Source organism: Bos taurus, chromosome 6, assembly GCF_002263795.3.
Source record: "Bos taurus isolate L1 Dominette 01449 registration number 42190680 breed Hereford chromosome 6, ARS-UCD2.0, whole genome shotgun sequence".
NCBI lineage: Eukaryota > Metazoa > Chordata > Mammalia > Artiodactyla > Bovidae > Bos > Bos taurus.
The window spans coordinates 66579862-66603099 of record NC_037333.1 but is presented as its reverse complement, the minus strand read 5'-3'; the positions used below and the strand labels follow the sequence as shown (position 1 = coordinate 66603099).

The window sequence follows — 23238 nt, the reverse complement described above, 5'->3', positions numbered from 1 at the left end:
CCAAGTGTTTGTCTTGTTTATGAAGACAGGCTAGAGGCACTGGCAGGAATGAGGTGAGAGAGAAGTGAGGAAGTCCCTGAAACAAATACTCTGAGACAGGTGTTTGATAGTGAATAAATATTGTGCTTGTTAAGTTGTGTTGAGGGCCTAGTATTAGGTGTAGAGAAAAACAAGACTGAAGTGGCCCAGGAATGCCTAGTGTGGATGGAACTCATTCTAGTAGGTAGCATTGCACTCTGCTAGGATTAGTGAAAATGCAGTGTGAATGATCCAAATTTAGTTTTGGTATTGTTAGGTAGTTAGAATAGGAAACAGGAGTCCAGAATGGCGGTGGCTAAAAGACAAGGAAGGGAAAAGCCCATGAAAATAGAACAATGGAAGGTCCAAGGACTGGAGTGAGGACCTCAGGTAGAACAAGCAGCACTCCTGGCTAGCCCAGTTTACATAGGGCAGGCCCAGGGGGGAAGAAAAGATATATAAAAAGAGGAGCCAAAGGGAAAGGGGTCTCTCTCTCTCTCTCTCTCCCCTGCGCGCTGGGACACTCTTCTCTTTGCATCTGTGGGTTGACATGTCCTCATGCCTCGAGAATGGATTTTCCTGCTATTTTCTAAGTAAAATAGAGCTGTAACACAGAGCTGTAACACTGATTTGTCTAAGAGCTATAACACGGTCTGCCCAAGACCCGGGAGCTGTGACTCACCGAGGGCTTTAATGTCCGTCACTCCAAATCTTTGTTGTGACGAGACAGAACCGAGGAGCATACACTCGCCTGACGGTATGAATGTCTCAGCTAAAAATTTAAAAATTTGAAAGCTGGTTGCATACTCTAGAGAGACTAAAGACAATGGAAAAGGATTCTGAATTTCTTAAAATGGGTGGTAGAGTCAGGAATTTGAAAGATCAGTCTGGTGAATCATAAAGACTAGAATTCAGAGAATTTAGATATTTATTGAGGTGTCCACTATCTGTAAATATCTTTGTTAATGAATATGAGAGACAAAAAGAAATATAAAACCACTGCTCTTAACTAATTTGTAATAACAACCTTTATTATGATAGCTAAATATATTAAGCCCATGTAATCCTCACAGCAGCTTTATAAAGTTTTATTACTCTTCCCATTTTTAGATGTGAAGTACAGAAAAGTCAGGTGACTTACCCAAGGTCCCATAGTTAGTCAACAGGGCATCTGAGATTCAGTTGTAGGCAGTATGATTTTGAAATTTAACCCTTAGCCAGTGGATGTCTTTTATATTCTGGTTGGAGAGACAGAAAAATATGAAGTGGTTTTAAAAATGTTTTTTAAGTTGAAAATAATACAGGCATTGTCACAACAGTTTAGAAATAGATTATTATTTTTCAAATGTAAGCAAACTCATGCCATGATTAATGATGATTTAAGCTGTATTTTCAAGTTTGTATAAGATTTGAATAGAAAAAAGAAGAGAACCCTTTGATTTGAAAGCTTGATTAAGATAAGAAAATAGTATATAAAGTCAAGGAGCACATAGACATCACAGCAATTACTGAATTAGTTTGGCTACCTATTTCGTATGTTTTAATTCAGAGTGGCAAGCCTTTTAGAGTAAAAGGCTAAGCAGTTGTATTACAATACAGTGGCTTAAGGACAAGGAAATTTTCTTTCTCACATAACAATGAAAGGGAATATAGATGTGTCACTGTGCTCCACGGGACCCAAGTTAGCAGGGCAGCTCTGTTCTCTTTGACTCATGGGATCCTCGTTGCCCTCAGTTCAGTTCAGTCACTCAGTCATGTCCGACTCTTTGCAGCCCCATGAATTGCAGCTTGCCAGGCCTACCTGTCCATCACCAACTCCCGGAGTTCACCCAAACTCATGTCTATCGAGTCGGTGATGCCATCCTGCCATCTCATCCTCCGTCGTCCCCTTCTCCTCCTGCCCCCAGTCCCTCCCAGCATCAGAGTCTTTTGCAATGAGTCAACTCTTTGCATGAGGTGGCCAAAGTATTGGAGTTTCAGCTTTAGCATCAGTCCTTCGAATGAACACCCAGGACTGCTCTCCTTTAGAATGGACTGGTTGGATGTCCTTGCAGTCCAAGGGACTCTCAAGAGTCTTCTCCAACACCACAGTTCAAAAGCATCAATTCTTCAGCGCTCAGCCTTCTTCACAGTCCAACTTTCACATCTATACATGACTACTGGAAAAACTGTAGCCTTGACTAGACGGACCTTTGTTGGCAAAGTAATGTCTCTGCTTTTGAGTATGCTGTCTAGGTTGGTCATAACTTTCCTTCCAAGGAGTAAGCGTCTTTTAATTTCATGGCTGCAATCACCATCTGCAGTGATTTTGGAGCCCAGAAAAATAAAGTCTGACACTGTTTCCACTGTTTCCCCATCTATTTCCCGTGAAGGGATGGGACCAGATGCCACGATCTTCGTTTTCTGAATGTTGAGCTTTAAGCCAACTTTTTCACTCTCCTCTTTCACTTTCATCAAGAGGCTTTTTAGTTCCTCTTCATTTTCTGCCATAAGGGTGGTGTCATCTGCATATCTGAGGTTATTGATATTTCTCCTGGCAATCTTGATTCCAGCTTGTGCTTCTTCCAGCCCAGCGTTTCTCATTATGTACTCTGCATATAAGTTAAATAAGCAGGGTGACAATATACAGCCTTGACGTACTCCTTTTCCTATTTGGAACCAGCCTGTTGTTCCATGTCCAGTTCTAACTGTTGCTTCCTGACCTGCATACAGGTTTCTCAAGAGGCAGGTCAGATGGTCTGGTATTCCCATCTCTTTCAGAACTTTCCACAAGTTTATTGTGATCCACACAGTCAAAGGCTTTGGCATAGTCAATAAAGCAGAAATAGATGTTTTTCTGGAACTCTCTTGCTTTTTCCATGATCCAGTGGATGTTGGCAATTTGATCTCTGGTTCCTCTGCCTTTTCTAAAACCAGCTTGAACATCTGGAAGTTCACAGTTCATGTATTGCTGAAGCCTGGCTTGGAGGATTTTGAGCATTACCTTAGTAGCATGTGAGATGGGTGCAATTGTGCGGTAGTTTGAGCATTCTTTGGCATTGCCTTTCTTTGGGATTGGAATGAAAACTGACCTTTTCCAGTCCTGTGGCCACTGCTGAGTTTTCCAAATTTGCTGGCGTATTGAGTGCAGCACTTTCATAGCATCATCTTCCAGGATTTGAAATAGCTCACCTGGAATTCCATCACCTCCACTAGCTTTGTTCGTAGTGATGCTTTCTAAGGCCCACTTGACTTCACATTCCAGGATTTCTGGCTCTAAGTGAGTGATCACACCATCTTGATTATTTTGGTCTTGAAGATCTTTTTTGTACAGTTCTGTGTATTCTTGCCACCTCTTCTTAATATCTTCTGCTTCTGTTTGTTAGGTCCATATCATTTCTGTCCTTTATCGAGCCCATTTTTGCATGAAAATATCGTTGCTCTAGATATCCTCATTTCCAGCATACTGGGAAGGGAAGAGCATGGACCTGTGTTCTTAAAAGCTTTAAGGCATGGAGGTGCACTTGATTACATTCCATTGGCCAGAGCTTAGTCACAGGGCTCTAACTTACCAAGATGTAAGGTGTACTCTTGGAGTGGAACCAGGGAGAACATTGAACATTTCTGGGAATTAAGATTATTTATATCTAAAAGAAAAAAATGAAAAACTTAGCCAGTTGTCCAAGATTTATCGACCCTATTGTAATGGACTTTTTCTTAAAATAGTTGTTGGGGGAAAGGGGAAGTAGAGTATGACTATAAATATGTAATTGTTTTATTTTGGTTTTATTTTAGCTTCCTTGTGGTCATAGATGCAAAGAAATGTGTCATCCTGGTGAATGTCCCTTTAATTGCAACCAAAAGGTGAAACTTAGATGTCCTTGTAAAAGAATAAAAAAGGTAAATATTTTAAGTTCTTAAAAATTCTTTTCTATGTACATTTTTGTTGGTTTTCTTTTTTTTGGTGGGGAGAGTGTGTTTTGGTAGTTCTTTGACTTTAATTTTTTGCCTTTTAATTTTAAGCTCTTATTTCTTAGAGTTTTTTCATTATTGGCCTATCTATTTCTGTAAATGCTTAATTTAAAAATCAGCATTGTTTGGCAGCTTAGTTTTCTGCAATTTAATAGTTAAAGAGGATTATTTTATATTGGAACTGAGTTCAGTGCTGTTTTTTGGACAGAATCCGTGTTCTAGATTTGAGGTCTCCACATAAGTGACAGTGTGAGTAATGAAGTGAGTTTCATGATTTAAGAAATGGTCTGGAATGAACCTTTGTTGCTCTTACTTACTAAAGTTTTTTATAATCAGTATTCTGTTGTGAAAATGTTACCTTAAAAAGACCTCACATACTCAGCCTTATAAAATTATAAAGTAACATTCAAACTTGGAGAGAGTTAATTTTAAGATAAAGTTATGGTTGAAATGAAAAAAAAAAAAAGATAAAGTTATGGTAATGGAGTGAAAGGGCAAAAGCTAATGGTTGGAAAGCTCAGTGATAGCAAACTACACACCGTTTGGCAAAACTTAGAAAGGACTCAGGTCAGTTGTCCTTTTCCTTGACTTCCCTGTTTACACTCTGGACTCTTACGAAGATTTCTTTACTTCTGATTTTCCCTTTCTCAGTTATAGTTGTAACTCCTTGTTTTCTTCACATTATTATGGTTGTTCGCTAAAGCTATTCTTTCAGTTGACTCATTTACTCATCTATTCAGCAAATATTTATTGAAAATCTTTTGCTTTTATTGAGGACCTTTGCATTTCTTCTGCTTTTACAGCTCCAACTATCATTTCCTGGGAAGGTTAATTTCTGAATTTAAATTTATAGGCCTAAGTTTTTCTGGAGTTGGATCCCTAAGTTTTTGGTTTTTAAATGGATCACCTCTATATGAAAATCAGTACTCAGTCAAATCACTTTTAATCTGAAATGTTTCTCAGGTTTTCCCTCAAACCTCATCTTACTATCCAAGTACAATTTGCCACCCCTTAGAACTGGCAACAGCTTATTCTTAGACTTTGAAAACAGCTTCATAACGGATTTCCATGCCTCTAGTCATAATATTTCCAATCCAAGTTCTTCACTGTTTCTTAAAAATAAGCATTTTATAAGGTATACAAATACAGAATATGACATAGGAGGGGACTCTATCTTTGCCTGCTTGTTTAGTCATATCCCCTGTTAGTCCTTTCTGTGATTTGTTTCTTAAGTGCACTGACACATTAGCTATATTCCGCTTTAACATGTGATACTATTTATGTTCCTTCTGTATAGAATATATATTTTTTTCCCTTTACTGTCCCATTTGTAGAATCCTGTTTATGCTTACTAGCATAAATGCAAGCATTTCTTGGTTTGGGAAGGTTTTCTTTCCTTCTGAAAGGACTTAGGTGCTCCTTCCTCTTGACTTCCTTTATACTTTGTACTAGGTTCATGACCAAGAGCTTTGTGATTATAGGGATGTGTGTCACCTTGTTTACATAGACTTACTGAAAGGAATAAAAGAGATAATGCTTATATAGCATTTAGCACCATGACTACTCTATGTTTAATAAATAGCAGCTGCTATGATTATTATTATCAGTTTAGCATTTACCATATTAATTTTTTCCTTATTGTATCCCCTGTTCCTAATGCAGTGCTTGGCATGTAATAGGTACTCTATAAGTACCTTTTGAATGAGAAAAGATATGGTGATCTTTCTTCCAGACTGATAGACTTAATAGCCACTAACATGCAGCATTTATTTTTGTCTCTAATGTTTGTCCATGTTATTTTTCCTTTGGACTATTGTTGGACGACAAGACTCTGTTTATCACCAACCTCAGCCAGAATTCTCTGCTATAAAGTCCTTTCATTGAAGTGTATGTCCTTTGCTCAGGATTTGATGATCTCATTTCCTTACCCTGGTAGATTTGAACTAAAAAATTAGTGTGGTGAGGGTGTGGTGAGAAAGGAGCAACTTGGTACCAATAGGTACCCTTACAGCAAAAATGACATCTGGCAGCAAGAAATATGGAATGAATAAAAGGCAGACAGAAGATCTACAGAAGCAGAGTTTAGACTATTTAAAATAAAGACCACTTATTTTATTACAGTTCAGTTCAGTCACTCAGTCGTGTCTGATTCTTTGCGACCCCATAAACCACAGCATGCCAGGCCTCCCAGTCCATCACCAACTCCCGGAGTTTACCCAAACTAATGGCCATTGAGTCAGTGATGCCATCCAACCATCTAAACCTCTATCGTCCCCTTCTCCTCCTGTCCTCAATCTTTTGCAACATCAGGGTCTTCACATCACAGTGAGTCAGCTCTTCACATCAGATGGCCAAAATATTGGAGTTTCAGCTTCAACATCAGTTCTTCCAATGAACACCCAGGACTGCTCTCCTTTATGATGGACTGGTTGGATCTCCTTGCAGTTCAAGGGACTCTCAAGAGTCTTCTCCAACCCACAGTTCAAAAGCATCAATTCTTCGGTGCTCAGCTTTCTTTATAGTCCAACTCTCACATCCATACATGACCACTGGAAAAACCATAGCCTTGACTAGATGGACCTTTGTTGACAAAGTAATGTCTCTGCTTTTGAATATGCTGTCTAGGTTGGTCATAACTTTCCTTCCAAGGAGTAAGCGTCTTTTAATTTCATGGCTGCAATCACCATCTGCAGTGATTTTGGAGCCCAGAAAAATGAAGTCACCCACTGTTTCCCCATCTATTTGCCATGAAGTGATGGGCCCAGATGCCATGATCTTCGTTTTCTGAATGTTGAGCTTTAAGCCAACTTTTTCACTCTCTTTCACTTTCATCAAGGGGCTCTTTAGTTCTTCTTCACTTTTCTGCCATAAGGGTGGTGTCATCTGCATATCTGAGGTTATTGATATTTCTCCTGGCAATCTTGATTCCAGCTTGTGCTTCCTCCAGCTCAGCGTTTCTCATGATGTACTCTGCATATAAGTTAAATAAGCAGGGTGACAGTATACAGCCTTGACGTACTCCTTTTCCTATTTGGAACCAGTCTGTTGTTCCATGTCCAGTTCTAACTGTTGCTTCCTGACCTGCATACAGGTTCTCAAGAGGCAGGTCAGGTGGTCTGGTATTCCCATCTCTTTCAGAATTTTCCAGTTTACTGTGATTCGCACAGTCAAAGGCTTTGGCATAATCAATAAAGCAGAAATAGATGTTTTTCTGGAACTCTCTTGCTTTTTCCATGATCCAGTGGATGTTGGCAATTTGATCTCTGGTTCCTCTGCCTTTTCTAAAACCAGCTTGAATATCTGGAAGTTCACGGTTCACGTATTGCTGAAGCCTGGCTTGGAGAATTTTAACCATTACTTGACTAGTGCACAAATTGATTATAGTCTTGATGTCACCTCATCAATAAAACTGTATTTTTTATTATTTCATTAAGGAGTCAGTGAGGTACAGAAAGTTTAGAATGATTTTCACCTCAGATTTTTTTAAAAAGATAAATGGTTGAGAGAAAAACTTGTAGTTCTCCAAAAGACTCTCTAGAGCTACACTGTGGTGATAGCCACTAGCCACTTATGGCTATTTAAATTAGAATTTTAATGAATCAACATTAAATAATATGTGACATGACATTCAGTTCCTTGATTTCAGTATACTTTGAGTACTCAGGCACCACCTGTGGGAATCGCTACCCCTGTGAGTATAGAACATTTCCATTGCCTCGGCTAGCTGTGTTGGATGGCACTACTCTAACACCTCCCTGGAGGCTTCAGAAGAGTAATAGGAAGCGATAAAGAGAAATGAAGAATAAAAATGAAATAATAGGCATAATCTTAAGCTGCTAGATAAATTTTGCTTTTTTATGGCATGCAGTTACTACAACTTTGAGGGACATCTTTTGAAGTAAAAATTTTAAAAATTTTATTTGTAGGAAGTGCAGTGCAACAAAGTACGTGAAAATCAGATTTCCATAGAATGTGACACAACATGCAAAGAAATGAAGCAGAAAGCATCTGAGGTAATGTCACGTTAAATGTCATTTTTAATGTGTTAGTGACCTTTCCTTATTTATTTTGTACATTAAATTTAGATGCTTATTATGAAGAACTTGAAATCTCATCCTTTTTTGTTTTTGTGATAAAAGCCTAGTGTGTAGGCCTTTTTAAAACTCTCAGATGTGCTGGTGTGTGCTAGATATAATCTTTATTGTCTGGGATGTACTAGATTTTCCCATACTCTGTACCAGTGAGTGGATGTACTCTGGAACATAGTTACTCATCTTAATGTTAGTTTAAGCTTCCTGAAAATTATGTTAAAGTAATACAAAAATAAAATTTTAGGATTCTTTGCTGTTTGGGTTACTTTTAAGTGTCACTATTTCCCTCCATTAACCCAATCAGTGCATAAACTTTTGGTTTTGTTTGAAACGAAGGATTCCCCTCCAGAGAGGGCGTTTTAGGAAAATGGTCAATTTCATCCCTAGGCAAACAGTAATATTTAATAATTGATCATAATCTTAATGTGGTAACTTAAGAGTAAAAGTCCAGTTTTAAAAGTGTTTCAGTTTACAGTGATGTAACTCTGTGTATTATGATCTAGTATCTTATAGTTGTTCAGCTGAATAAGATATAACACTCTACTTCCGCTCACACCCTGTTAGATAGTACCCTAGTAACACTTCTCAGTGTATAACATTTATGGTTCTTTAAATAATTTTCAGTATGAAGCTCTCAGAAGTTGTTATAGGTTAGTGGAGCCTGGAAGGAAAGATGTTAAAATTCTGTATAAAACTTGGTGATTGCAATGTTAATTTAGTTTTAAATGTCTATAAACAGTTAAAAGAAGCAGAAGCCAAAGCTGCCCTTGAAGAGGAAAAACGAAGACAACAGGTAACAGAAAACACCCAAACTTAGGTCTTTTTGCATAATTGTTAGTTTTTATGCAAATACAAGATACGTGGAAACATATAAACATAACATATAAACTAGGTCAGCTCAATTCTGGACTGAAACTATAGTTCCTTGTAAAACAAAAATTATCCGTTTGTTTCAGTCCAGGTATCCTGAACCTCTGAAGGAAGCATGGGACCTTGTATGTGCCCAGATATTCTGTGTATTTTGTGTATTCCCAATTACTTCCTTGTTGATTTCATCCATTCTCCAGAGATAATGCCTCTTTTGGTTTGAGTGACGGGGGGTCAGGACATGGCAGCATCCGTTTTAAGGCATCCCCTGGAGTGCACGTCTTCACTCATGTTACTGAGTTGTAGGTTGTCTGTGACAGACAAGTGCTGTTTACTAACCAATGCATTTGTTTTAATAATACACCTTCTTATTTCCCCATTAGACTCTTGAATGCCTTTAAGAATTCTTAAATTTTTATCTGCATTCAAGATAAAATGTGTTACCTAGATAACAAGTATATTCTTGTACCTCCTGTTTGCTCAAATACTATATTTATTGATCATATATTCCAAAGAGTGGCTTAACTTTCTAATAGTGACATACAATTTTTTGTCAGTTTGCATTTTGAGATACTTCAGTGCTTAGCAAGTAGTATACATTGTATGTAAACTACCACCATTATGAATGAAGAAACTGAAATTTCCATGTCTTGAGAGAGGGCATTAAAAATAACTCATGTAGCAAGGTGGGATAAAATAACCTCTCGTGTTTTATGTTCTGTAAAGTTGATTTGCCTAATATCAAAAAATAAATTATCAGAGCTAATGCAATAAAACATGGGTTGACTGGAATCCTGGAGATTATTATTAATAGTCCGGAGTGTCCCTTCTTCTCCTTTTTATAAGCCATTATGGAGAGAAATCTTAAATATAGTCTCTATTTACTGCCTTTTAAACAGTGTATAGAACATAATTTAAACCACTTTTGAAAACTGCGAGTCATCATTTATGCATCAGTTATTTTACTGTGTCAGTGCTTCTCAAGTTTGACTGCTTTTAATATATTTTGACCTTTTGCTGTATATCACAACTACTTGAGAATATTTTGATATTTTGGTTCATTGAAGAATGTCACTTTGTGTTAAATTAAGTATTGAATATATGTTAGGTCTTCAGATGCAGTTTATGAGAAAAGTTATGAATATGTTAACTGAAGTTTCTATTTCCTTCTTTTAAATGAACATATATAGATTTTCATGAATATTACATATATGTTAATAAGTACCAGGCTTTAGTTAATAACAGTGCAGTGTATAATATTATATTGTCATGCATTAAAGCTTAATAAGTAAGTTCTTTACAATAGACTAAAAATCTGCACTTTATAATGAGTGTCATCTAGGTATCCTTTTTTTAAAGTTATTTTTTAGAATGAATTTTATGTAATTCTACTTTCTAAAGGAGTCATTTTGGTTTAAAGTATGAAACATTTTTCCCCTGAAGAATTTTTACTCTGTTTTTAAATGTATTTGATTGAGAGGAATCAATTTCTAGCAGCTTTTTCTATTCACTCACTTGAATGTCTTCCATACAAGTCGTTAATATTTGTTACCAGCATTGTGTAAAACTAGAATTAGAGGTATCTTTATCCTAATGGGTTGTCTGTTTGCACTAGCTGGAAGCTCTGTATTATAGAGCCCCATTAACTACAGATTAATGGTGCTATATAAAACTAATGTCTATATTTTAAATCAGATGTTTCTGTATTTAGTATCAAAAGCAGGCCATCAGTCTGAAATAGTCTCTTTCACCACTCTCTAGTTCCAGTTCTTCTTACCTCAACTCTGAATTTGTTGAATAAGGTCAGTAGTGGAAAGATAGTATTTTAAAAAAATCAAATCTGTATATTAATTATATACCATTACTATTAAAACATTTCCCCAATTTATTTTTGTCTGAGTGGAAAAATTCAAGTCAGTGTGTGTATTGAATTTAATAAAAATGATACTGTTTTGATTTAGGCTGAACTGGAAGCTTTTGAAAACAGACTGAAGGGTCGTCGGAAGAAGAACAGGAAGAGAGATGAAGTGGCAGTTGAGCTAACCCTATGGCAGAAATATAAATATTACCTCTTTCCACTGTGTGCAATTGTGGTAGTAGTGTTTGCATGGTACATAGCCAATGCTGTGGATTAAAAAATGTTTGACTTGTTAATATACCTCAGATTAGATTTAGATAAGTTGTTAAATTTGGAATATTAGAAAGCAGATGCTGTAGAACACAATATATATTCACATTCATCTCTGTATTCTCTTTGAACTCTTGTTAGAAGGATAGAATGTTAAGCTTTACCTTAAGTAACATCCTAAAAGTGGCACTATAACAGTATTTAATAGTAAAAGCATGACTGAAATTGTAAAATATTTCATAAGATGTGGATAGTGGCAAGGCAACATGTCAGTTGTTTGTTGTGCTTCCTTGTATTAACATACCTATTTCATTTACTGTTTCAAGCCATCTTTTTCTTTTTTGGCAAAATTAAGATGAAACTGAGCCATATGTGTAATTAGAGGAATATTTCACAATGTTGTGGTTACTTATTAAAAGGTACTTTTCCTGATCATGTAACTTTGTACTTTTTAAAAAATATATATTCTCTAAAGGGCCTCTTAAATTATAACATGAAGCTATATAATTAGACTATAGAAGTTGGTTTATTAATGAGGAATTTTTATCAGTTATTACAATTTTATGTAGTATATTCCTCAGAAGAAAATGTAATTGTTTTAAAAAAATGCTAGGCTAGATTCCTTACATGTGGTTATTTCTCATGTAAGAAGCTCCTATCTGAAGTTGGCATGTTCTGTAAAACTTTTATGTGTTTTTCTCAAAGTAATAATAAAAGAAAAACTAGTATTTATGAGCAAAATATGCTGAGCACAGGCTTATAAGCTTTATGTATGTTATTCTCATTTCTTCTTACCACAGTCCTATTGGTAGATTTTTTTTTTTTCAGCTGGAAATAATCAATTCTTATGAAAACAAGCTAATAGAGAAGTATCAATAAGCTGAATCTCTTTGAATTATAAGTCATTTTAAATGGTTTTGATATTTAATTTTTGTACGATTAATGTTTTCATTAAAATTTTTCATACCAAATTTTTAATGTAGAATATTTACTATTTAAAGCATTCAGGAGCCTATAATTTTATCAATATATAAAACTCTTGCTTGTTACAAAACATAGTAATCGACAGGTACTAAAAAGTGGTAGAAGTACTAAGAAGGATTTTAAAATTTTGCTTCCTTTAACTCAGTTTGTTTAATGTTGCATTCCTGAGTCAAGTATTAGCTGGTGTCTAAAGTGGGAAGGCAGTCATTCCTTTCTTTATTGTATTTTTGTTTTAATTTTAGATTTCTTTTTTATCTTTCCCAATGTTAGAGTTACTGGGTTGGTGTCTTAGAAGCTTTAATTCAGAGCTCTTACATTCAAGTCATTACCTTACTCTAATCTAAAATGAATATTAATTAAATGATTAGGTGTCCACATTGGAAGCTCTTTTCATGTATTTCAAGATCTTGGCCTAATAAACAGACCTGAAGATTAGTTTACGTCTGTTTGCTGGGTTTCTGTTCTTGCTAAGTTTTCTTTCCAAGTTTTGCAGAAGAATTTAGTGAGCAGAAGAAGACAGTGAATAACACAGTTTGCTGTTTTTTATTTGATTGGCTAGTAGCTCAGAGCTTAATTAGCCCAGAGTCACACAGCTGTGCATTCATTTATTCAATCAACAGATGCTTTTACTGTGTGATGGGTACTTTTTAGGTACTGGAAATAATGGTGGTCCTTTCAGGGACCTGCTAAAGAGTAGAAGAAAGCAGGCAGGAAATAGATACACAATAAAATGAACGTGATTTCATGTATGGTAAGTGGTGTTAAAAAAATGAGAGAAATGTTACAGAAAGTGATGGGGTTGGGGGAGCGCGGGGAGCGTGTAAAGGCACTAACTACTTAAATTGAAAAAGCCCCTCTGAGGTGGGGACATTTGAGTTGTGACCTGAATGACCTTCAGTTGTTCTGAGGGAAGAGTCTGTGAGTGAGAGAAAGCAGCAAGAAGAAAGTCTTTAAGTTGGGAGATGCTTGGCCTGGCTGAGGAATAGGTGGAAGAGCCAGTGTGTCTGGAGCTTAGTGAGTGACAGGGAAAGAGGATCCAGGGCCAGTTCCTAGCAGGGTTGATAGACCGTGGTATGGAATTGGAGTTTATTTCTAGTTGCAGTGGGCAGCCATTGGAGGTTTTAAGTTGGGAATAATTATTTGTTAATTCAGACTTAAATTGAAGAAAGTAGGGAAAACCACTAGACCATTCAGGTATAACCTAAATCAAATTCCTTATGATTATACAGTAGAAGTGAGGAATAGATTTAAGGGACTAGATCTGATAGACAGAGTGCCTGATGAACTATGGACAGAGGTTCATGACACTGTACAGCAGGCAGGGATCAAGACCATCCCTGTGGAAAAGAAATGCAAAAAAGCAAAATGGCTGTCTGGGGAGGCCTTACAAATAGCTGTGAAAAGAAGGGAAGCGAAAAGCAAAGGAGAAAAGGAAAGATACAAGCATCTGAATGCAGAGTTCCAAAGAATAGCAAGGAGAGATAAGAAAGCCTTCCTCAGTGATCAATGCAAAGAAATAGAGGAAAACAATAGAATGGGAAAGACTACAGATCTCGTCAAGAAAATTAGAGATACCAAGGCAACATTTCATGCAAAGATGGGCTTGATAAAGGACAGAAATGGTATGGGCCTAACAGAAGCAGAAGATATTAAGAAGAGGTGGCAAGAATACCCAGAACTGTACAAAAAAGATCTTCACGATCCAGATAATCATGATGGTGTGATCACTCCCCTAGAGCCAGACATCCTGGAATGCGAAGTCCAGTGGGCCTTAGGAAGCATCGCTACGAACAAAGCTAGTGGAGGTGATGGAATTCCAGCTGAGCTATTTCAAATCCTAAAAGATGATGCTGTGAAAGTGCTGCACTCAATATGCCAGCAAATTTGGAAAACTCAGCAGTGGCCACAGCACTGGAAAAGGTCAGTTTTCATTCCAATCCCAAAGAAAGTCAGTGCCAAAGAATGCTCAAACTACCACACAGTTGCACTCACCTCACACACTAGTAAAGTAATGCTTAAAATTCTCCAAGTGAGGCTTCAACAATATGTGAACCGTGAACTTCCAGATATTCAAGCTGGTTTTAGAAAAGGCAGAGGAACCAGAGATCAAATTGCCAACAGCCGCTGGATCATGGAAAAAGCAAGAGAGTTCCAGAAAAACATCTATTTCTGCTTTATTGACTATGCCAAAGCCTTTGACTGTGTGGATCACAGTAAACTGTGGAAAATTCTGAAAGAGATGGGAATACCAGAGCACCTGACCTGTCTTTTGAGAAATCTGTATGCAGGTCAGGAAGCAACAGTTAGAACTGGACATGGAACAACAGACTGGTTCCAAATAGGAAAAGGAGTATGTCAAGGCTGTGCAGAGTACATCATGAGAAACACTGGGCTGGATGAAGCACAAGCTGGAATCAAGATTACTGGGAGAAATAGCAATAACTTCAGATATGCAGATGACACCACCCTTATGGCAGAAAGTGAAGAGGAACTAAAGAGCCTCTTGATGAAAGTGAAAGAGGAGAGTGAAAAAGTTGGCTTAAAGCTCAACATTCAGAAAATGAAGATGGCATCTGGTCCCATCACTTCATGGCAAATAGATGGGGAAACAGTGGCTGACTTTATTTTTCTGGGCTCCAAAATCACTGCAGATGGCGATTGCAGCCATGAAATTAAAAGATGCTTACTCTTTGGAAGGAAAGTTATGACCAACCTAGACAGCATATTAAAAAGCAGAGACATTACTTTGCCAACAAAGGTCCATCTAGTCAAAGCTATGGTTTTTCCAGTAAGTCATGTATGGATGTGAGAGTTGGACTATAAAGAAAGCTGAGCGCCAAGGAATTGATGCTTTTGAACTGTGGTGCTGGAGAAGACTCTTGGGAGTCCCTTGGATTGCAGAGAGATCCAACTAGTCCATCCTAAAGGAGATGAGTCCTGAGTGTTCTTTGGGAAGACTGATGTTGAAGCTGAAATTCCAGTACTTTGGCCACCTCATGCAAAGAGCTGACTCATTTGAAAAGACCCTGATGCTGGGACAGATTGAAGGCGTGAGGAGAAGGGGCCGATAGAGGATGAGATGGTTGGATGGCATCACCGACTCAAACATGAGTTTGAGTAAACTCAGGGAGTTGGTGATAGACAGGGAGGCCTGGCGTGCTGCAGTCCATGGGGTTGCAAAGATTCAGATGTGACTGAGTGACTGAACTGAACTGAATAATTTTTTACTGTTCTTTTAAGATAACTGTCTTCTGTGTGGAGAAAAGACTATGCAGACGAGGGTGAAAGCAGGGAGCAAGGTAGGTGAGAGGCAGCCGAGGCTGGAAGGGCTGTTATGTTGGGATTCAGTGATGCAGGCCTGCAGTTCCCACGGTTCCCTGTTGCCCTGGAGGAGTGACCTGAGGACACTGCAGAAACTGCTGTGCAGTGAGTCAAAGGGGAGGAAATAAATTCTTTAAGGTCAAAATTAAATTTTGTCCAAATGCTTAACGCTAATTTGTTTTGAAGTTATTAGAGTGGTACATGTTGACCTTTTTGCTTCAGTCTGAGCTAATTAGAGAAGGAATGGAAAAGTTACCAAATAGCCACTCAGAATGACACAAATAAAAATGTGAATGTGATGGTCTTATTTTCCTATTTACTTGGGTCCTTATAAAAGTTTATTAGTTTACTTTTTGAAATTTGAGGCATATTTATGTTGAAATCTTTTAGTTTTTCAGTTTAAACAGTTTTAGGGATTGAGCAACACCTAATGTTTGTATTTCAGTTAATTTCACTCCTCAAATCTAAGTTAAATTCAGAAAATCTCAAATAAGGGCTTCCCTGGTGGCTCAGACTGTAAAGTCTGCCTGCAATGTGGGAGACCCAGGTTCGATCCCTGGGTGGGGAAGGTCCCCTGGAGAAGGAAATGGCAACACACTCCTGTACTCTTGGCCTGGAGAATCCCATGGACAGAGGAACGAGCTTGGCAGGCCACGGTCAATGAGGTCGCAAAGAGTCAAATATGACTGAGCAACTTCAATTTCACTTTCAATCACAAATAAGTTGGTAAAATCTTTGCTAAATTGCCAAATGAACTTTATTGAAGCAAAACATGGAAAATATTTGCTTTTTGCCAAGAAGTCTGATGCTTGAACTTCATGGCTATGAATGTTAAACTTTGTAAACAGAGGTAAGCGTCCGTGTTAGTGTTTAAAGATATCCTGTAGGAATTTTTGACTCTTCATGTTATTTCTGATGACCCAAGGACGGCTCCAGCTGTTAGGATTGCCCATACCTGCGTGCTAGGAAGTGAAACAGAAGCCTGAGCTCTGGAGCTAGAGTTGATGTAAAAGTTGCTGCGTCTCTTTGGTCTGTGGAAGGTGCCTCTCTTTTGAGTGACAGTGCTTTAGACCTCGCGAAGCCTTGGACCTTAGGGTCTCCCTGGGAGGTAGGAGGAGGAAAGGGCAGAATACTGGTGACTACCTCTGAGAAGAGATGTGAATTTGGGAGGGTTGAGAGAAGCCAGAAACCGCTCTGCTTTCTCTTAAGGGTGTCCATCCTTTTCTTGTGTTTCAGAATCTTGGTCTGTTGAGCAAGTTTAGGTCTGTTGCTCGCCAAGCTGCTGTTCTTGCTAAGTTTTCTTTCCAGTTAACGCAAAGACATGTATTTCAGTGGTACTATGAGGAATTATCCAATATAGCCTGAAATTCCACAGTCTAGACTCATCTGAGTTAAAACATTTGTAGGGAGAAATTTCCTAGACATCCCTAACTAACTTCATCTGGCTGTTGTGTATCCTCACACAATGTTTTTTCCTCGTAACGCTGCACATTACCTATCTTTGAATTCTCTATTTGTTTATTATCTGTCTCCTTCACTAGCAGGAAAGCTCCACAAGGCCAGGGGTGCAGTTTTGCTTACTGCTGTAACTGTAGAATGGGAAACCGTGCCTAGCCACATAGCAGATGCTGGTTTTAGTTCTCTAGGGCTGCCATGACAAATTATCACAAACAGAGTGGCTTGAAGCAACAGAAATTTATTCTCTCACAGTTTAGGAGGTCAGATGTACAAAATCAAAATGTCAGCAGGGTTGGCTCCTTCTGGAGACTCAGAGAAAGAAAGCCTTGCACACCTCTCTCTTAGCTTCCAGTTTAGGGCAACAGTCCTTGGCGTTTCTTGGTTCGTGGATACATCAGTGTGTCACCCCCGTTTCCGCATGGCCTTCTTGTCTATGTGTGTCCTTTTCTGACTCCTTAGAACACTCTGTAGTTAGGGCCCATGCTACTCCAGTATAATCTCATTTTACCCAATTACACCCGCAAAGACCCTACTTCCAAATAAGGAAAGTTATATATTTAGTTCCAGGTGGACATTAATTTTGCGGGGGGTGGGGGGGGGACACTATTTAACTCACTGCAGTGCTCAGTAAACATTTGATGGATGAATGAGTGGATTCACAGTGTAATTCTGGGCTGTAAACTTTGGGGGCATTTTTCATCACTGTCTTAATGTACTGCAGGAGGTAGGGGTTAAGAGGTCGGTGTAGTTCCAGATTGCTTGTACTCCAGTTCTGGTTCTGTCCTTTTCTAGTTGTGAGGTCTTGGGCAATTACTTAACTTCTCTTAGACTTCATTTACTCCTCATCTGTAAAACAGAAACAAGGAGAAATAGTAGATGATTATGTGTCTACAACTATTTTAAATGTGTTTTTTTTTTTTTTTTAATTGGAGTATCGTTGCTTTACAATGTTGCATTAGTTTCTGCTGTACAGTGAAATGAATCAGCTATATGTATACATATATCCTCCTCTTAGACCTCTCTCCCCCTGTCCCGCTCCATCCTACCTATCTAGGTCATCACAGAGCACCAAGCTGAATTCCCTGTGCTATACAGCAGGTTCCCATTAGCTATGTCTACAACTGTTTAAAGCACTTCTTATGTTTGTTTAACCCCCATGACAACTTAGGCAGTGGGGCTGTTCTTATTTTACAACAGAGGAAATAGGTTTGCTTCAAGAATTCAAAACTGAAAAAATACACGTTACTTTGTGAAGTGTCTGGCATACAGTGCTTAGAAATTCTTAACTATGATGATAGATAAATGTGACTTAATGTCGTGAGTTCTCTTACAGATTGATCCACAAATCAGAAAAATGAATTGTAAACTGGGACATCTCAGTTTTTGCTCATGTGGTCATTATCATTGAGGGGGTATCCTCAGGAAGGGGTTTCCCCAGGGGCTCAGCAGTAAAGAATCCGCCTGCAGTGCAGGAATTCAGGTTCGATCCCTGGGTCAGGAAGATCCCTTGGAGAAGGAAATGTCAACTCCAGTATTCTTGCCTGGAAAATGCCATGGACAGAGGAGCCTGGAAGACGACAGTCCATTGGGTTGCAGAGACACAACTGAGTGAGAATAAACGCGCATTCTTAGGAAAACTAGACAGGATGTGGGCAGTCAAATGGCAGCCCTAGAGGTGGGGAAGACTAACACTAGGTATGTGAGGGTGTTAGAAATAAAAGTCCCTTGAAACGTTTTATGGGCCAGTTCTTACTACCTTCTTCCCAGGGACTACTTTATAGAATAAAGGATTAATACCCCAGAAATAGTATATACAGCAAACTATCTCCATGGGCTATTTTTATCATATACAGAACATTCATTTCAGAATGCTGGAATATATTACTCCAGATACGGGTATGTTGTTTTTGCTTCTTAAGTAAACTCTCCCTGCAGTAGGTAAATGTCCAGTTTGCCTATTTCTTGCTGTGTTCTTCATATATTTTTTGTTTTAAAGGCTTTGTATCTTTAGATCTCAGCTTAAACTCCCTAAAATACATTCTTAACTTACTTGCAAGTATTTTTCCATAGTTTATTTACATTTGTGTGTTTGTTTAATGTATTTATTATTTCAGAAAGTTCTCTAAGGGCAGGAACTCAATTTTGTTCATCTGGCAGCTAACAAATCTTAGAGTGTTAGTTGAATGAATAGATAAATTGGTAAGTCTTGGGATAACATATTTATTATAGCTGCTGCTTTCCTGTTTTCATCCTGGAGTACTGGCTGCTTCTCTGAAATGTCTCTTTCCTGTTCTCAAATGGCCTTCATTTGTAGTACTAAGCACTGAAATTAGTCTGTAATATGCAATGTGACCCACGTTTGATCTGTAAAGTCACCCTTTCCAGAGGTATACTCTACTTTTAAGTTAATTTGCCCACAAATCCCATTAAGATTTTTTCTTTTAAGCCATCCAAATAGATATATGTTTGAAATATTAGACAATAAAAATTTCAAAAGGCTGTAAATACTTCTTTATGTACAATGAAAAGTATTATAAGAAACTAGGTGATGGTTTTCACTCTAAGTTGAAAAGCAAATGTGGCAAATTTTTTAAAAAGGAATAATTCATAGGTCATTGAATATTATTGTGAGCTTGCTGCAAATTCAAGTTGGTTCATAATATAACCTATGTTATGAGGTTTCTAACATTTGCTATGATTCCTTACATCAAAGAAGTTTGTTACAAAGCATATAAAAATAGCTGTTTACCTTCATGCAGACTACCTCAGATATTTACTCTGTTGCCACTGGTACCTAGAATTTGTTGGGTTTTCTTGCTAAAAGGAAGCTTAGAAAATGCTGTTTTACACTATCAGTGCAGTCAGCTTTAGTTCTCTGAAGGATGGTCCTGTATAGTAGTGGCTAGTTCAGATTCCCTAATGTAGCTACTTGAATGTCAGTTTCTGTAGCACCTCCACCAGAGGGCAGAAAGTGGAAGCGAAAAGAGGAATGAACGATGAATAAACAGTCCATCCTTGGCTTCAGAATGCCAGTAGAAACATTGAGGATTGAATCCAACCCTCATTTTATAGATGGAGTTGACTGAAATGAAAGACTAAGGGGGTTGCTAATGGACAATTGTTCAGGCTCTTGATTTCAGGCTGGTGTTCCTATGGTAATGATGATGTGTGATGAGACAATATTTTAGAACGTAGTCCTGAATTTACCCTGCCTCTGCAGAATTCCAGCTCCGTATTTGCTAAACTTAAAACTGTGTAAACTTAAAATTAGTCTGGTTACTTTGATTCTCTCCCGATTTCAACTATTGTATGATGCACTTATTACATTTTCTACTTTCTCATTTCACTTCAGAAGCAAAATACTGATTCCCCCACCCCCAGTTTTACAAGTTATCCTCCTCTCCAGTTGTAATATTGGGGGAACAGGTGCATGGTACTTATTTTTATTGACTATTCATAGCTGCCTCCAGAATACCAGAGATGAATTTATTCAATAACCTCATGAGTGATTTGTGAAATTTTCATTAGATCTTGACTGAGGTTGGATACAAAAAAATATTTCTCAGCAAAACTCAACGTAGTGCTTTTCTGCCAAGCCTATGACAACTCTCTTGGGCTTCAGGTGATAGTGTTTATCATTGTTAATACCTGCGGTGCTCTCCTGGAAGCTGCCTGACGAGAAGTGGCTGAAACGCACAGAGTTGTTGGCCTCTAGGGTTCAGCTTGTGGAAGCCCTGGGCATGAAATTGCCACCAGGCGTTTGGAAGCTGACTCTGCTTTACTCCTGGGTCCCTGCAGCCTTAGCAAAGTCTCAGGCAGTCTTGCAAAAGCAGTTTCTTCCCTAAACAGAGAATCTCGATTCTATTTGCCTAAAGCAAACAATGCTTACCCTAGAAAACATACGTTTTTGTTGAGATAACAAACTTGGCCCTTAATTGCCAGTGGCTGCCGTTATTTTGATTTTTACTTGGCTACGCTGGGGCCAAGAGACTGGTCTAGTTGTGATGAGATCTGGGAGGGATGAGAAGCAATTCCTTTACTCTCAGTTACTCTGTCTCCCCCAGCCCAAACACTCAGGTCTCGCCCTCTCCATGCTGCCGTCGCGGGTCCTAAGTGTGGGGGAGGGTTTGGGTAGGGGACCAGCAGTCCACTTGGCTTCCCCCCCAGCCCCTGAAGAATAACTTATTTGAATAACAGCCTAGAAGAGGTGGGGTTGCGGAGGATCTGTCATCAAGGGTTTTTTATGGGTGGGGCCTAGGGACACGAGGGAAGGGAGGGAGTGGTCCGCGGGTAGGATCTGACGAGCAGACAAAATGTGGGGCCCCTGTCCCTTGAAGGGCAACTTGTCTCTTCCTGAGCGAGGAGCAAGGAATCCGTAGTGCCTCTCCCAGGGGCACGCAGAGGAGAGAAAACAGACCAAGAGTGGACGGAGGAAAAAGCGAGACATGCTCTCCACGAAACAGTCCCCTGCCCTGGCTCCGGAAGAGCGCTACCGCCCAGCCCTGGCCCCGGAGCGGGTAAGATCCTGCCGCCAGATAGGTCGGATGACCTCTCAGTCCGGATGGATTCAGGGTCTATCCTTCCTGTCCCGCCCCCTCCTCCCCTTGGGTGCCACCTTCCCCCACCGTCGGTGAGCTTCAGCTGTCCCAGCCCCACGCTATAACCAGTCCTTGGGCGCAGGGTCATGGATAGGGTTTCCTTTAGCCCTCGAGCCAGGTCGGTCCAGAGACCACGCTCTCCTTGCCAGGGGCGTCGTCATGTCCCAGGTACACACCCCCCACCCCCAACTGCCCCTCTTCAACACGGAGTCCTCCACGCATCAAGTGGACTCGGTGGCGTCCGGGCTCCTGAGGAGGCTGCTGAAGGAGCCGTTGGAAACAACCCCTTGGGGGTCCAAGGCTTCTTTTCTGTGCATCTGGAAGGAGCGCGCAGCATCGCAAGTCCCAGACGTAAGCCTCCTCTCTCAACTGCGCGCGCCTGAGTCTCCGTCCCTCCGAGCTCCCGGATTCACCCTCAGTTCCCCTGCCACCAGTGGTGCCGGTGATCACGGGACCATCTGAGCGTGGGCATCCTAGGACTGGTCTGACTTGCAGGGTGCTGGCAACTCCTGCATCCCCTGTGCGCAAACTTGGCGGCGTGTACCGGCCCTGGGCGCAAGGAGCGCGGGGCCGCCGGGGGACGCAGGTTCCAGCTACTTTGGGTTCGGCGGGCTCTGATCCTGTCCTGGGAAGGGACAGCGTTGCCCCTGATTTGGGAGAAGAAAGGTAGGGAAGAGGAACACGGAAGGTCCTCACTGGCCTGATTCCCCAGGAACTGGATCTCTCGCGCTGTTCTTGTTCGATGTCAGGAGGGTCCCGGAGTCCATTTGCTGCTGCGGGGTCCCGGCAGCGCAGAGCCGGGTACCAGAGACTGTTCTCTGGGCGGGGATGGAGGGCTGCGCGGGTTAGGTGTTATTGGGTCGGATCCTGCCAGGACTCGTCCCCAGCTCTTGCGGCGAGCTCTGCATTCCGGATGCCACCCTCTCCCGGCCGATGGATGGCGATGTAGGCGCTTTTTCGCACTACTCGGTATTCCCAGGACAGTTCTGCGGGCTCAGAGCTAGGAGCTCATAAGGGAAGCCGCCCGGCGGGACATTCCCAGGGAAGCTATCCTGTCAATTCAAAGTGGAGCTTTCCTCCCGCGGGAAAATTCTGAGAACAATGTACCACAAAGACAAACTCACTCTTGAATAAGACCAGACGACTTCTCTGTGTGCATTTGTAGTTTGTAGTCTCCCCTGACCCCTCCTTGGTAAAGTAATTTACCCTTGGAAGCAAAACTCTGCAAAGGAATGCCGACTGCCACCAGAAAGGGAGTGAAGTCAGGACTTAGTGGTGGTCATTTCCCAAAGACACATATATTTTAGCTGAAGGTGTTAGAAATTAAAGACGTCACAACACATTACTTTTGGGAATGAATGGTGGTGGTTTAGTCACTAAGTCGTGTCTGACTCTTGCGACCCCATGTAACCTCATGGACTGTAGCCCGCCAGGCTCCACTGTCCATGGAATTCTCCAGGCAAGAATACTGGAGTAGGTTGCCATTTCCTTCTGAAGGGGATCTTCCCTACCCAGGAATCAAACTCAGGTCTCCTGCATTGCAGTCAGATGATTTACCGACTGAGCTATGAGGGAAGCTCCACTTTTGGGAATAGCCCAGAGAAAATGAGAGGAAACAATGGCTTTTAAAAAAGGTATAAAATCAGTTTTTGTCACAACACAACAATCACCTGCTAGGTTGTATTATTTGGTGTTAATAGTTTTGTTGTGTAAACTTAGGCTAGAAATCATTCCCCACAGCCAGGTTCCTGGAGCTTGAGAGGTTAGACTAGCTGTCTGGGTAGACAAATGTGATTACTGGGCTAAGCTGGTTTTCCATAGA

The 23238-nt window shown here is 39.9% G+C and overlaps 2 protein-coding genes across 10 annotated transcripts in view; both read left to right on the top strand.

The window, feature by feature from the left end:
• Window positions 1-12474, top strand: part of NFXL1 (nuclear transcription factor, X-box binding like 1) — a 61561-nt gene extending 49087 nt beyond the window's left edge. For 6 of the 7 annotated variants that reach the window (XM_010806108.4, XM_015471613.3, XM_005207924.5 and 3 more), the window contains exons 20-23: window positions 3793-3897; window positions 7896-7982; window positions 8800-8853; window positions 10889-12474. In XM_010806108.4, coding sequence (XP_010804410.1) covers window positions 3793-3897; window positions 7896-7982; window positions 8800-8853; window positions 10889-11062 — 420 coding nt within the window. In that variant the 3' untranslated portion in view covers window positions 11063-12474. The remainder of the gene's footprint in view (window positions 1-3792; window positions 3898-7895; window positions 7983-8799; window positions 8854-10888) is intronic. The other variant, NM_001242337.1, reaches the window with a different exon arrangement.
• Window positions 12475-21158: 8684 nt separating this feature from the next.
• The window catches only part of CORIN (corin, serine peptidase), a 309411-nt gene continuing 307331 nt past the window's right edge, over window positions 21159-23238 (top strand). For 2 of the 3 annotated variants that reach the window (XM_024993569.2, XM_002688245.6), the window contains exon 1: window positions 21360-21767. In XM_024993569.2, coding sequence (XP_024849337.1) covers window positions 21576-21767 — 192 coding nt within the window. In that variant the 5' untranslated portion in view covers window positions 21360-21575. Of the gene's footprint in view, window positions 21336-21359; window positions 21768-23238 lie in introns of those variants that run through there. The other variant, XM_005207933.5, reaches the window with a different exon arrangement.